This window comes from Miniopterus schreibersii (assembly GCF_964146895.1).
Source record: "Miniopterus schreibersii genome assembly, chromosome: 5".
Lineage (NCBI taxonomy): Eukaryota > Metazoa > Chordata > Mammalia > Chiroptera > Miniopteridae > Miniopterus > Miniopterus schreibersii.
In genome coordinates, this window is record NC_138106.1 from 253,025 (window position 1) to 265,098 (window position 12,074).

General features: G+C 53.0%; 1 protein-coding gene across 2 annotated transcripts in view; it reads right to left on the reverse strand.

Moving 5' to 3' along the window:
• Positions 1-12,074, reverse strand: part of GRIK1 (glutamate ionotropic receptor kainate type subunit 1) — a gene marked incomplete at its 3' end in the record, with an annotated part of 189,967 nt that overhangs the window by 82,399 nt on the left and 95,494 nt on the right. For both annotated transcript variants that reach the window (XM_081138307.1, XM_081138306.1), the window contains exons 2-3: positions 9,953-10,120; positions 6,235-6,492 (exon numbers count right to left, since the gene is read on the reverse strand). In XM_081138307.1, coding sequence (XP_080994433.1) covers positions 6,235-6,492; positions 9,953-10,025 — 331 coding nt within the window. In that variant the 5' untranslated portion in view covers positions 10,026-10,120. The remainder of the gene's footprint in view (positions 1-6,234; positions 6,493-9,952; positions 10,121-12,074) is intronic.

Below are 12,074 nucleotides of genomic sequence, written 5' to 3' on the forward strand. Positions count from 1 at the left end.
CGCTCTGCGCACGGAGCTTTCAAAATGTCCCAATGGCCCTGGCGGGTGTGGCTCAGGTGGCTGGGAACCGTGCCCGGCACCAAAAGCTTCCGGTTCAATTCCTGGTCAGGGCACACTCCCGGGCTGTGGGCTGGATCCCCCTCGGGGGCGTGCAGGAGGCAGCCGATCGATGTTTCTCTCTCTTCCCTTTCTCTGTCTCTAAAAATCCATTAAAAAAAAATCTTTTAAAAAATGTCCAAATGGCCACTTCTGAACACTTTTTTGGCCACCTATCTGCTCTGCACTCAGATCTGACAAAGAGAAGCCCTGATTGGCATGAACATCGGGCGACCCTGGAAAAGGGGAGCATGTGCCCAAGAAAAAAAGACTCTGCTACTTGCAGTGAGCATTGAAAGTTTCCCAGGACTTCTCCTTAAATAATAAGCTCTGCTGTTTACTTCGGCCGTTCTGTGAAGGGTGCCACGTGCCTTATAAACAGCTCAATGAACCTCGGAACACACCGCTGAGGTGGCCGGTGTCACTGCTATTTTACAGCGAGGAGAGGGAGGTGCCGCGGGGTTAATTGTTTGGACTGGCCCTGAGCGCCAGTCGCAGATGCCAGGAATTGGAGGGGACCTTCAAGGTCAAATTCTCGATGCCTGGGCCCCTCCAGACGCAGCTGCTGGGCACCCGGGCTCGAGAACCTGTCTCCCTACCGCGGCAGCTCCGTTCCCCCCGGACAGCGTCAGTGACACTTAATGAGCGTCAGTTCAAAAGGAAAGCGCTTGGCTTTTCCTGAGTCTTAATCCAATTCCCGGTTCGTTAAACCACAGCAGTGGGGTTCGGGCCGTAAATAGGAGTGTGATAAGCCACCGGGACCCAGGACAAGGCTGCGCGGTTTAAATGTTAATTTCTTCTCCATTTGAACTTAGAAACAAGCGAAATGGCATTTCCCAAACTTGAGGGTGTATTAATATTCTCAGACCTAGTAGGATTCTTAAGGGGATCTACGCGTGTACCCCCCGGGGAGTGGGGGAGGAAAGCCAGGAACGGGAATGGAAATGGGTGGGCGAGTGAATCACCTGGGGGAATACAAGGCTTTTACGTGCAGATCTGCATACGTAGGATTTGTAAAAGGTGCCTCACAGAGGCGAGGCTTCCCAAAGATTGGGCCCCTTATTCGCAAAGGACCTCATAGAAGAGGCCCTGGAACTAACACACCTGGCCGCCTGCACAAGAGGCCCTAAAACTAACACACCTGGCCGCCTGCAGCACCTGGGGACTGGCTTTCCCAGCAGAATCCTGGAAATCTGAGTAGGGTTCTGGCCAGGAGACAGGTGCGTAAATGTGAAGGGAGGGAAACGGTGAGAGCAGAGGAAAACAGCGAGTTAGAAATGATCGCCTTGTTGGCGCAGGAGCCGAGGCCTCTCCACCCCCAGCCACGTCGGGGACTGTGAGGAGCAGAAGCGTTTGGCTTGGCCCCAGTTATAACAGCACAGTGGGGGAGTCGTGGTTGTGGAAGGTGAAAAATTCGCTTATTTTCTTCCCGACTCTGATCACGTGCGGAAGACCTTTCATTTCGGCTTGGCCGTGTATCCAAAATGTTAATCTTCTCCCAGCCCAAATGTTAGGCCTCTGTCAAGATTCTTGGTTCTGGACAATATACGTTCTGCCTGTTTTCCAAGGGTACATGGAGGGAAATATAATAAGGTAAGAAATCTAAGTCACCGTTAACATTCAGACGTAAGAGCTGCCGTCTCTCTTGTTCACGGGGAGCAGTCAGAACCGGGCAGGGCCCACGGTGCTCGGGCATTTACGTATCGTGACGTTTGAGGCGATTTCCTTTGGGTTTCCTCCCTGGATTCGTCTCTTTTGATGACCAACGTTTTGTGCGTTCGTCCCATTTCGGTTAATCCTCACGGTGAGGCTGGGAGACGGCTTTCACGTGAGAGCCAAAGCTCTTTGTAGGAGCCTGTATGCTAGAAATCTCGGGTCTGCTGTGCTGAGAAACAGGGCGTAAGGCAACCGCGGGTGAAAAGAAAAACCCCCGAGGGCTGCGGTCGTTTCCTTGGTGGCCCCGCCTAGTCCCCCCTGGATCCTGCGGTCTCTCCAGTTCCATCTTCAGCCCACACCACGCACCAGCTCCAGGAGACGTCGCAACCTCGGCATTCGCCTGCTCCTCCGGTTGGCTCCCGGTGAGGGCAACTCTTCTCGGGTCGGGACAAAAGGCTTCGCGCCCGGCCTTTGCCTGCCCCTCGCGCTCTCACCAGCCTCCATCCCTCAGCCTTGAGCTCAGCTTTCAAAATGTTCCCAGCCCTGGCGGGTTTGGCTAGGTGGTTAGAGCCTCAGCTCGAGGGCCGAAGGGTCCCGGGTTCGATTCCGGCCAAGGGCACATACCTCGGTTGAGAGCTCGATCCCCGGCTCCGGTTGGGGAGTGTGGGGGCGGCCACCAATCGATGTGTGTGTCTCTCTCTCCCTCCCCTTTCCACTCTCTCTGAAATATCCTCAGGCGATGGTTAAAAAAAAATTCAACAAACAGAAAAGCTTCCAGAATCCGACCCTCTCTCGCCCCTGGGTTGCCACCCCTCCCTCTCCAGGAGCCACCTTTTACCCGTCTCCCTGTATTGTCAATAGAGCGACCAGAGTGACTGTTTTTGGTGTAAACCGGATCCTGTGGCTCCTCCCACTTCATGAGGAGCAGCAGCTCTTGGGGCCTACAAAGCCCCCCAGGATCGACAAGGCCCTCCTCTGACCCCCCCACCCCAGGTCCAGCCACGCGGCCTCATGCTGGTTGTAGCTGAAGGTTTGTGGAAGCACCAGGCCCACTCACTCAGGCTGCCCAGGGGAGCAGCGTGCCTGTGACTGAGCCCGGTGGCCCACGGAGCTCCGGCTACACCGCCTGGCCTTTAGAGAAGAGCGTTGGCTGAGCCCTGATCCAGGGAAGTGGCTGCACGTCACTGATTTTGGCTTTGAGAAGCGGAAACGGCTGACGTCCCCCCGCCGCCCTCAGCGCTCAGCCTCTGGGCCCTTGGTGAGGCGTCCACCACGGGCTCAAGGAGCAGCGATGTCTCCCTGCCCCGTCACCGGAGGGGAGCAGCGGAGAGGAGGTGACTGATGGAGAGAGAGCGGGAGGTGGAGCGAGCGAGACACGACTCGACTCCCCAGAGTTCTCAAGGGGCTCCCTACATTTCCACCTCTAGGGGACAGGACTGCCTGCTGGTGTTCAGCGGACTGAGTTTCGTCCTTAGGAACAGGCACAAGCCCCCTTGACTACACTGGGGGGCACGGCCCAGTCAGTCCCACAGGTTTCAGGCTCATTAACAGACTCAACAAATCCCGACAACGTGCTTCTTAATGGGAACCGATTCCAGACGTGAGGGTGGGTGCCGAGTGCACCTACGTCCCTCCTTTCCCGTCAGGTTACTAAGTTTTCTCTTTATGGCTTAATAATCGCTGCAGCCAAAACCCTGAGTCAGGCCGCCTCAGAGCCAAAGGCCTCTGCTGCTCCTGGCTCGTTGACCTGTGTGCCCTCCGGCTCCAATTTAACTGCTCGATCGATTAGTCCTTTACATTTTTAATGTCTTTTTGGGCAAAACCTTTTAACATGAATAATCTTGAACTTAATGGGCAGTGTACTAGCTCACTTTGGATTTTCAGTTTCAGCAAGTGTGTGTTGGGCAGCTGAGATCAGGTGAACCCAAGGAAGAAAAGACCTCAGTTTCTTGTCGAAAGAGAGCGAGGCCTGGCCCGAGTGGCCGGAGGTTCTGCTGTAGGCAGTTAGACTCGGCAGAGCCAGGACCACAGGCCAGGTAGAGAAGGTCGCCAGGGCGGAAAGCCCCAGGTGCCTAGCAAAGGACAATTGTAGGGCGGGACCTCGCCCCCAGGGCGGCCTTTCCTCGTCACTGGTCATGCGGTTTGGACCCCTGACCTTTCCTCCCTGGAGATAGCATCTAGGCCCCAGTTGTATCTCAGCTCCAGGCCCAGAAAAGCAGCAGAACCAGCCTCGGCTGACCCAGGACCAGCTGCACTGACTAATAACCCCCTGCCCTGGTGCCGACCAGTCCACCAGTGGAGACCACAACCTGAAAGGACCCTCCTGGAAAGCTGCTGAATATCCTGAGACCTTCCCCTAAGATCTCCACCCTTAAAACCCTCAGGGTGGTGGACCCAGCGCTGTTCCTCCCGGGGACACGGCTTCCCTGCCCCTTCCCCTTTCCTCCCCCCCCAGGGGTGTCACCTTTACCTGCCTCAGTCCCCAGCTCCAGGGGCCCTTCCTTTACCTCTATACCTGGTTTCCTCAGCCCATGTCGTCTACAAATTACTTCTTCCACCTCTGTGGTTTTTATAAATAAATGTTCTTATAGTTTGGGTCTTGGCTCTGAATTCTGTCCTAGTCAGACTCAGGTACCGAGGTTGCTGAACCCATCCCGCCGCCCACAACAGTCAGAGCGTCGGCCTGAGCACTGAAAGGTCTCGGGTCCGGTTCCCGGTCAAGGGCACGTGCCTGGGCTGCAGGTTCAGTCCGGCCGGTTGGGGCGCATTCGGGCGGCAACCAATGGGTGTTTCTCTCGGGTGAACGGTTCCCTGCCCCGCTCCCTCCCTCCGGCTCTGAAAGGTGATGGGGAAAGTCCGCAGCTGAGGGGCAACAGCAGGTGATAGAGATGACGGCTGAATTGTTCTCTCCTGCAAAACGGCATCCCTGCGGGCGCGGCCCCGACGCCAGGGCCGCGGTTAGGTGTCAGCCTCTGTGCCACCTTCTCACAAGCTCTATTTTGTCTCGGTGCAGTTTGAAGTCCACACTCCGGTTGGCCTCTGTCTGAAGTGGAATCCAGAACCCTGACGTCATTTACTGATTTCCTTTCCTTTTATTATTTATATTTTACACTTCTTTTTTATTTTTTTAAATTCATCTTTGTTGTTGAGTATTACAGATGTCCCCCATTTCCCCCACTGACCCCTCCACCCCGCTCCCATCCCCTGCGTGTCGTCTGTCTGTGGGTTGTGCACTTACGTGTGTAAGTTCTTTGGTCAGTCTCTCCCCACCCCCTGCCCTCTGAGATCCCCAGTCGGTTCCATGTTTCTGTGTCTCTGGACCTATTTTGTTCCTCGGTTTATTTTGTTCATCAGATTCCACATGAGTGAGATCGCGTGACACTTGACTTTCTCTGACTGGCGTGTCTGTTCTCCTTGTCGACGGTCCTGCTTTGCTGGAGAAGGTGCAGCCCGAGTGAGAAGATGACCCTTAGCGTCCGCTGCGCGGCGAGGAAGGCGCGGCTCCATCGGCCGTGGGATGAGCCCGCCGCTTACAAAGGTGGGCAGCACGGAGACCTGACTGCACCTCCACTGACGACGTCGCTTCCTCAGGCTCTTGGTCTGTGCTGGGCACGCACTCGATGCCATGTCCTCCCCAGCACGAGCCGGTGAAACTCCAAAGGTGCAGCAGCCTGTGGCTTCTCCTTGCCAGTGGGACTGCTCCGAGCATAACATCTACACAGTCCGTATCAGTTACCTTTACTTTTTCCCAAAATGGGATGAGGTATAAGAAAATGCACACATGCATATTTCGGGCCAGAACAGTCTCTTTTATCCAACAGTTTCAAGTTAGTGCCAGGCAGAGGCTCGGTTCACCTGCTGGGGGATGGTCAGTGTGGATGCGGGCGGAAGGGACGTGAGAAATGAAACACTATTAAAATGAAAGATTAAAAAGTTTAACCGGCTTTGCTTTATTAATTTTCTCTGATAACTTTATTAGTCTTACTATCAGGTGTGTATATCAAAGAGTGGAGCTAATTTCAAGCCTTGGGGAAAAATTTCAGAAAGTAAATACAGTCGTCCCTCGGTACCCATGGGGACGGGTTCCAGGACCCCGTGGACATGCAAATGGGCGGCTGCTCGAGTCCCTCGGATACAGCGGCCAGGACAAGGCCTACATCGGCCCTGCATCTGTGGGCGCCCAGCACTGCCTCCCGCATGACCCCCGCAACCAGGTACGTGCCCTTGACCAGGAATCGAACCCGAGACCCTTCGGTGTACAGGTTGATGTTCTAACCACTGAGCAACACCGGCCAGGGCAAAATCCTTTTAAATTTGATGATGAAAAAAAAATCACTCCCCCAAAGGAACTGGAATTCTCTAGAATGGGCCATTCCTGAATGGGAACACCCATCAGCTTCCCTTAAAGAGCCTTTCAGGCCCCACCAGGCGAGCGACGCTGCAGGAGCTCAGGCTCCGCCCTCGCGGCCAGGTGCGTCCTACCTGTGCTGTCCTCGTACACCACGGTCACGGTTCTCCAGTTGTAGTACAGGACCAGGTCCAGCACCGCCCTGCTGATGGCCGTGTGGTCCGGGTGCAGGTTGATGTAGAAGGAGTCCCTGGTGTCCACCGAGGGGTGTTTCCAGCGCGTCTGTATGTGCGGGACCTGGAGGGCGTTGCAGATGGACTGCACGGCGCTCACCGAGGAGCTGTGTGCGGGGCCGAAGAGCGCAGCCACACCCAGGGCCAGCTGGTCACAGGCTGCCCGGCACAGGGGGAGAGAGGGCAGGACACGGGAAGAGACAGAGAGAGAGGGCTGTGAATTCCTTCTCCTTCCCAGACTCCTCTCCGTCTGCACGCTCCAGCCAGCGTCCAGGGTCCCTCAGATGCTAAAGTACCCAGGATGGAAATGTAGGACAGACGAGAAACTCACACAGGTCCACCTCCCTGCAGATCGCACCGAGGCTGGTCTCGGGTCATCACCTTTCACCAGGCGGAGCGTAAATCCCTCGCCTGGCAGGGTGACACCGGGAGCCTCAGAGCCAGTCTACAGCCCTTTGCTAAGCAAAGGCCCGGGAATGGGGTGTGCCGTGTGCGGGTGGCAGAGAAGGTATTGACGTGTCCACAGAAGCCAGGAGACGCCCTGGGTCACTGCAAAGTGCTTTCGCTCCTATTGGGAAACCGCTAAAGAGCATTGAGCGAGACTGATGCCTCATTAATTACAGGGAAATAGAACAGCACGGCCTATGGAGTGCTGGGGGCATCGTGTGTCCACGAATATCATAGGCCGTGGAGAACGTTGGGGACCCAGCTCCGGCCAGGCCTCTCTCAACTCATCACCAGTCAATACGTAGCCTAAAACCGTATCAACATGTGTTTAAAAATTAATTTATAACTCATTGATTTTTATCATTGTAAGATTATGTACCCCGATCGAGAAAATTTGAAAAGTGTCAGGAAGAGAAAAGGCTGTGTAGTTCCATCATCTGGGGATAATATCTATTTTTCGTGTGTTCCATTTTATAAAAACAAATCGAATCATTATACAGATACAGTTTGGTGCACTGATTTCTTTATTTAACACTGATCTGAACACCACACATGCCTTTTCCCCACGTGATTACGAATTCTTCAGGTGTATATTTCTAGTGTTTGCAGAACAGCCCATTTCACGACTGTGTCATTTATTTAACTAGTCCTATGATACCAAATATTGAAGCTGCTCCTAATCTTTGGCTATTACAAGTAATAATACAGTAGTTATTTTGTTCTTATATTTTCATCTGAATTTTATATCACTTTCTTAGAGTAGATACCCAACTGTAATGAAAGGGTATTGACAGTTTTAAGTTACTTGATATAAATGAATCAGATTCCCTTCCAGAAAGGTTAGGAAAGAGTATCTTCTATAACCATGCAAAATAGTGCCTACTCATTTTATGCTAATATAAATTTATGCTGGCATTAAATATACATTTAAAAGCATTTCAAATTTATACTTTAATGCTGGTCTAAAGGAATTTGAAACTGTGGAGAGATAATTGAGTATCTGAAATTATAGCAGAATTTATAAAGAAAATTGTGTTAATATTTTTGATAATGTCACTGTACAAATAAAAGTAAGGAGGAAACTATATGGCTTAGTCAGAATCAACTAGATTCAGACAGAAAAATTCATGAACACAATCTGAGAGCCGTCTTCCAAATATCCCTGGGGCAGTGACGCTGATGGTCAGTCCCTCACGAGGGGACTTCCTGCCCCTGGGCGCTGACCGGCCACCTGAGCCGTGCAGACGGGTCATTTTCTGCACTAAGCTGCAGGTGTAAATGGCCACTGTCCTCAGAAGCTCGTTATTCCGGAGGTGTTTTCTCTGGTTAGCAAAATAGAACGAGAGCATAAGAGAATATGGGCTGTTGTTTTGTCTCGTGTGAGTGATGGATTGAGGTTCCTGCTAATATTTAGCTCTGGGAATGCTTTTTGCCAGCAAATTACTAGTTTTAAGAAGCTTTGGGGGTGTTTAATTTATAAGTACTGGCAGGTGCTTCCGATCACAAAGAAAGCTTTCAATTTCATGTGGGTTGAAGCACCATTTTTAAATGTGGCTGGTTGGCTTTCTGAGGTGTCTACTCAACAATGCTTGTGTGCACATAGCTGGGTGTGTCTCACACAGGGACAGGGAGTCACAGAGGGAGTTAGAGGCCGAGCCCACGGAGACAGTTTATGGGAGGATCCTCGCAAACCTGAAAACGCTGCATAAATATGAAGTCCTACTATCTGTTCATAGAACACCCCTGGCCTACAGTGTCTGCAGCTCTACCCGTCTTTAAAGTAGCGTATGCTCTTCACGAAGGCCGTGCCACGGACAGAAAGAAGGTCCTGTCAGGCCCCCTTACCTTCCCTTCCCTTCCCCCTTCCCTTCCCCCTTCCCTTCCCCCTTCCCTTCCCCCTTCCCTTCCCCCTTCCCTTCCCCCTTCCCTTCCCTTCCCTTCCCTTCCCTTCCCTTCCCTTCCCTTCCCTTCCCTTCCCTTCCCTTCCCTTCCCTTCCCTTCCCTTCCCTTCCCTTCCCTTCCCTTCCCTCGTTTCCAGGAAAACAAGCCTCATGTTTTGCTTGTGAAGAACACAGAGGCTCTAGGAAGACTCAGGTGAACACCCCTGCCAGGTGGGTGCTATGTGGGAAGTCAGCGCGGACATGGCGCTTGTCGTAGCCATTTGCTGGGTGTTTTGTTGGGGGCAATGTTCCTCCGTGAGGAAGAGCCCGGCCCGTCCTGGGCGGCGGGCACCCTGTTTCACACCCACCCTGCGTCCAGGCTCTACAGCGCTCCGTAGAGGCCCAGCTTCAGGTGTACTCAGTGTGACCACGTCTGGAAGACCCTCTCCGAAGCGCCTGGAAACAAGCCCACAGTTCCCACGGCTCCTTCCAGGAGATAAAACTCAGTCTGCATGTAAACTGGTTACCGCCAAGGAACTGTTCTGTCCAAAGGCCAAAGCGGACGGAACGAGCAAATTGCTCTCCCAGGTTTCATCTTTTTAAAATTTTATTGTAACTTCAATTAATGAATTATTTTTACGATGAATCTCCTTCCCACACCCGGGGCCTGCAGAGAGTGCAGTGAGCTTTTCTGACCCCCAGTATCCTGATTTAGTGATTTGCTTGACTTTCACTGTGACTCCATTTTTATTTCCTACTCTTACCTTCCTAATGGAGGTGTAGTTGACATCTAACATTATCCCAGCTTCTGGAGTACGACCTGATTTATAATCTTCCTATTTCTACGATCTTGTGGAAAGGGGTTAAAAAACTCAGGAAGGTGTTGGGCAAACCCAGTAGTTTGCGACCTGCTGAAATTCAGGGGGCAGTTACGTGGGCCCTGGGCATTTTCTCCCGCTTGGTGCAGCTGACCTTCCCCGTGGTTTTATTTGGCTGCACTGCACAAATTCGTGGAGGTATCTCAGCCGTGGGAAGGAAAACAGGTCACGCCTGACATTCTCCACCGACGGCTGAACCAGTTAATCACGGCCCGGCGGGCGCTGGAGGGTGAGCTGAGCAGAAAGGCCCCAAACAGCCGGGCCACCTCCATTCGCGCAGTTCAGCTGCACCCGAGGGTGACACCAGGGCCGACGCAAAGACGTCCCTGTGCAAAAGGGCCGGTGGCGAAACGAAGGTGGCCTGTGTCGCAGACACATCACCAAAGGAGCTCTTAAGAGTGTGGAGACAGTTACCTCTCCGCGAGGCTTCGAAGCTGTCGAAAAGGTTAATCCTCTGGACGTCGTAGGTCAGTGTGGTGTTGGGCATCAGGGTTCGATTGCGGTTGATGCTGGTGACGGCGAACTTGAATGCTAATTCTTCGACGTTCACAGGCTCGCTCTCCACGGTTTCAAAGATGCCCCCTGCAGAAGCAACGAGATGCGGGGACAGAGTTAGTCACAGAATCCACGCGGGTCCTTTAAAGAGCAGAATATAAATGACTCAAACAAGAGGCGCAGCAGACTGCAGGTTGGCCCGCTCGGAACGGGCCCCAGCCCCGGGTGACGGCGGCCTCATCAGCCCCCTGATCAGCGGGTCTGATTTCACACCCGTGCTGGCGATTCCAAGGCCACCGCTGGACCGTACGGCACCTCCCACGTGGCAAATGTCGTCCAAGTGTTTAGTGCCGTGGAGAGTGCACCTGACGATAACATGGCGACAGCGATTTTCTGGGGTTTCACGTGAATCGCGCTGCTGTTGACCTAACCATAGTTTGAGCTCTATCCTTAGGACGCAGCTCTTGTGTTCACAAGCAGACTTTCTAGGCTCTAGGGGGTCGTGCGGAGAGCTGGGGGGGTCAACATGAGGCGCAGACACTGAGAGTTTTCGGAATTAGAGCGTCTGCCCCTGGTGGCCCACAATTCCCGGCCTTACTGTGCACCTTCCACTGCGTGGGCACATCCAAAGGACCGTCCTTTTTGTTTGCTCTTTTGTTTTGAGTGCTTTCAGGGACCCTTTGGTCCTGCTCAAAAGCACCTAATCTCTGGCGAAGTAGGAACAAGAACATAGGAACTAGCCTCTCCTACCACTTATCCACTGACCCCCAAAAGCACAGAACTGGGGGAAGTGAGTGAAAGTACACACAGGCGCTCGTGTGTATCCAGAACACAAACGCCCAGATAAGAAAAGCGACGTAAACACACCCAGTCTCGGGAAATGTATTAAGAACTTACAGGAGCAGGAACCAGAACTGCTGTTCGTGTCACTGCTTAAAGTGATGGCAAGAGGCGGGGCTGTCAGTTAACAACGTGACGCTGAGAGACAGGCCCTCGGGTTCATCCCCAGGTGGCCGACTCAATCGTGGCTCAGAGGGACGGCATGGGCCTTGCACCTGGCGAAACGGTACTTAAATGATGCCTTTATTATGCACAAGACAGAGCTCTGCAAGTGCAGGTGTGAGGAGCACTTGAAATCGGCAGAGCTTGATTGCGTGTGTTGATTGACCACTTAGACCTGAAGTGGGGAGTCGTCGGAGTCTGAGAAGCACTGATGGAGCCCATGAGCTTGGCCAGAGATGCCCGTTACTCCAGACTCTATAGCTGGAGCCCTAGGGTGTCTTATCTCAGCCCTCGTCACGCACACGCTCTGTGCATTTCTGCAGGGGGACTCTGGGAAAGAAAAATTGTGAAGCCTGTTTCTGTAAAAATGATGACGTACAGAACTTACAGGGACATTTCTATTACTTCTGCTCCAAACTCCAGCTCATGTCAAAACAGATTCAATTTTGGAGATAAAGAAGTGGGTTCAAAGTTCACACCTTGGGCCAACAGTTAGGTTATAAGGTATAGAAATGCTCTTGCTCTATCCAGATGGAATTGTTTCCTAATGATGGTGCATTTTGTAGTCTCTCGGCTTCATTTGCTCAGGACTTGAGTAATTTTTCCCTCGGTCCGTTGGAAGAGTCAGTTGATGGGTCGGTGGCAGCGTGGGAGGTCCCTGAACCCAGCTCGTTCCACCGACACCTCGAACGCGCTCCCACATGCAGGAAATCTCCCCTGAGAAGAACCGAGGCTGATTAAAGGGCTCTGCCCAGCAAGTGAGAGGGGGCCAGGCGGGGAGGGTAGGCGAGGTGGGGACATGGTGATGGTGATGGAGATGGTCTTCATCACCGGGGAGGATTGCTGAGGGGCGTGGGCGCAGACTTGCTCGCCTGGGCAAGGTGGAAATAGCAGTTCAGAGGGCGCCTGGACCGTATGTGAAGAAAAGAAACCTGTTTACTAACCTGAGAGCATCGGCCAGTGGGCCAGGGACTGCTGGACTCTCTCTCTCTCTCTGTACACGAAATAATACAGGGTGGGCAAGAGTAGACTTACAGGT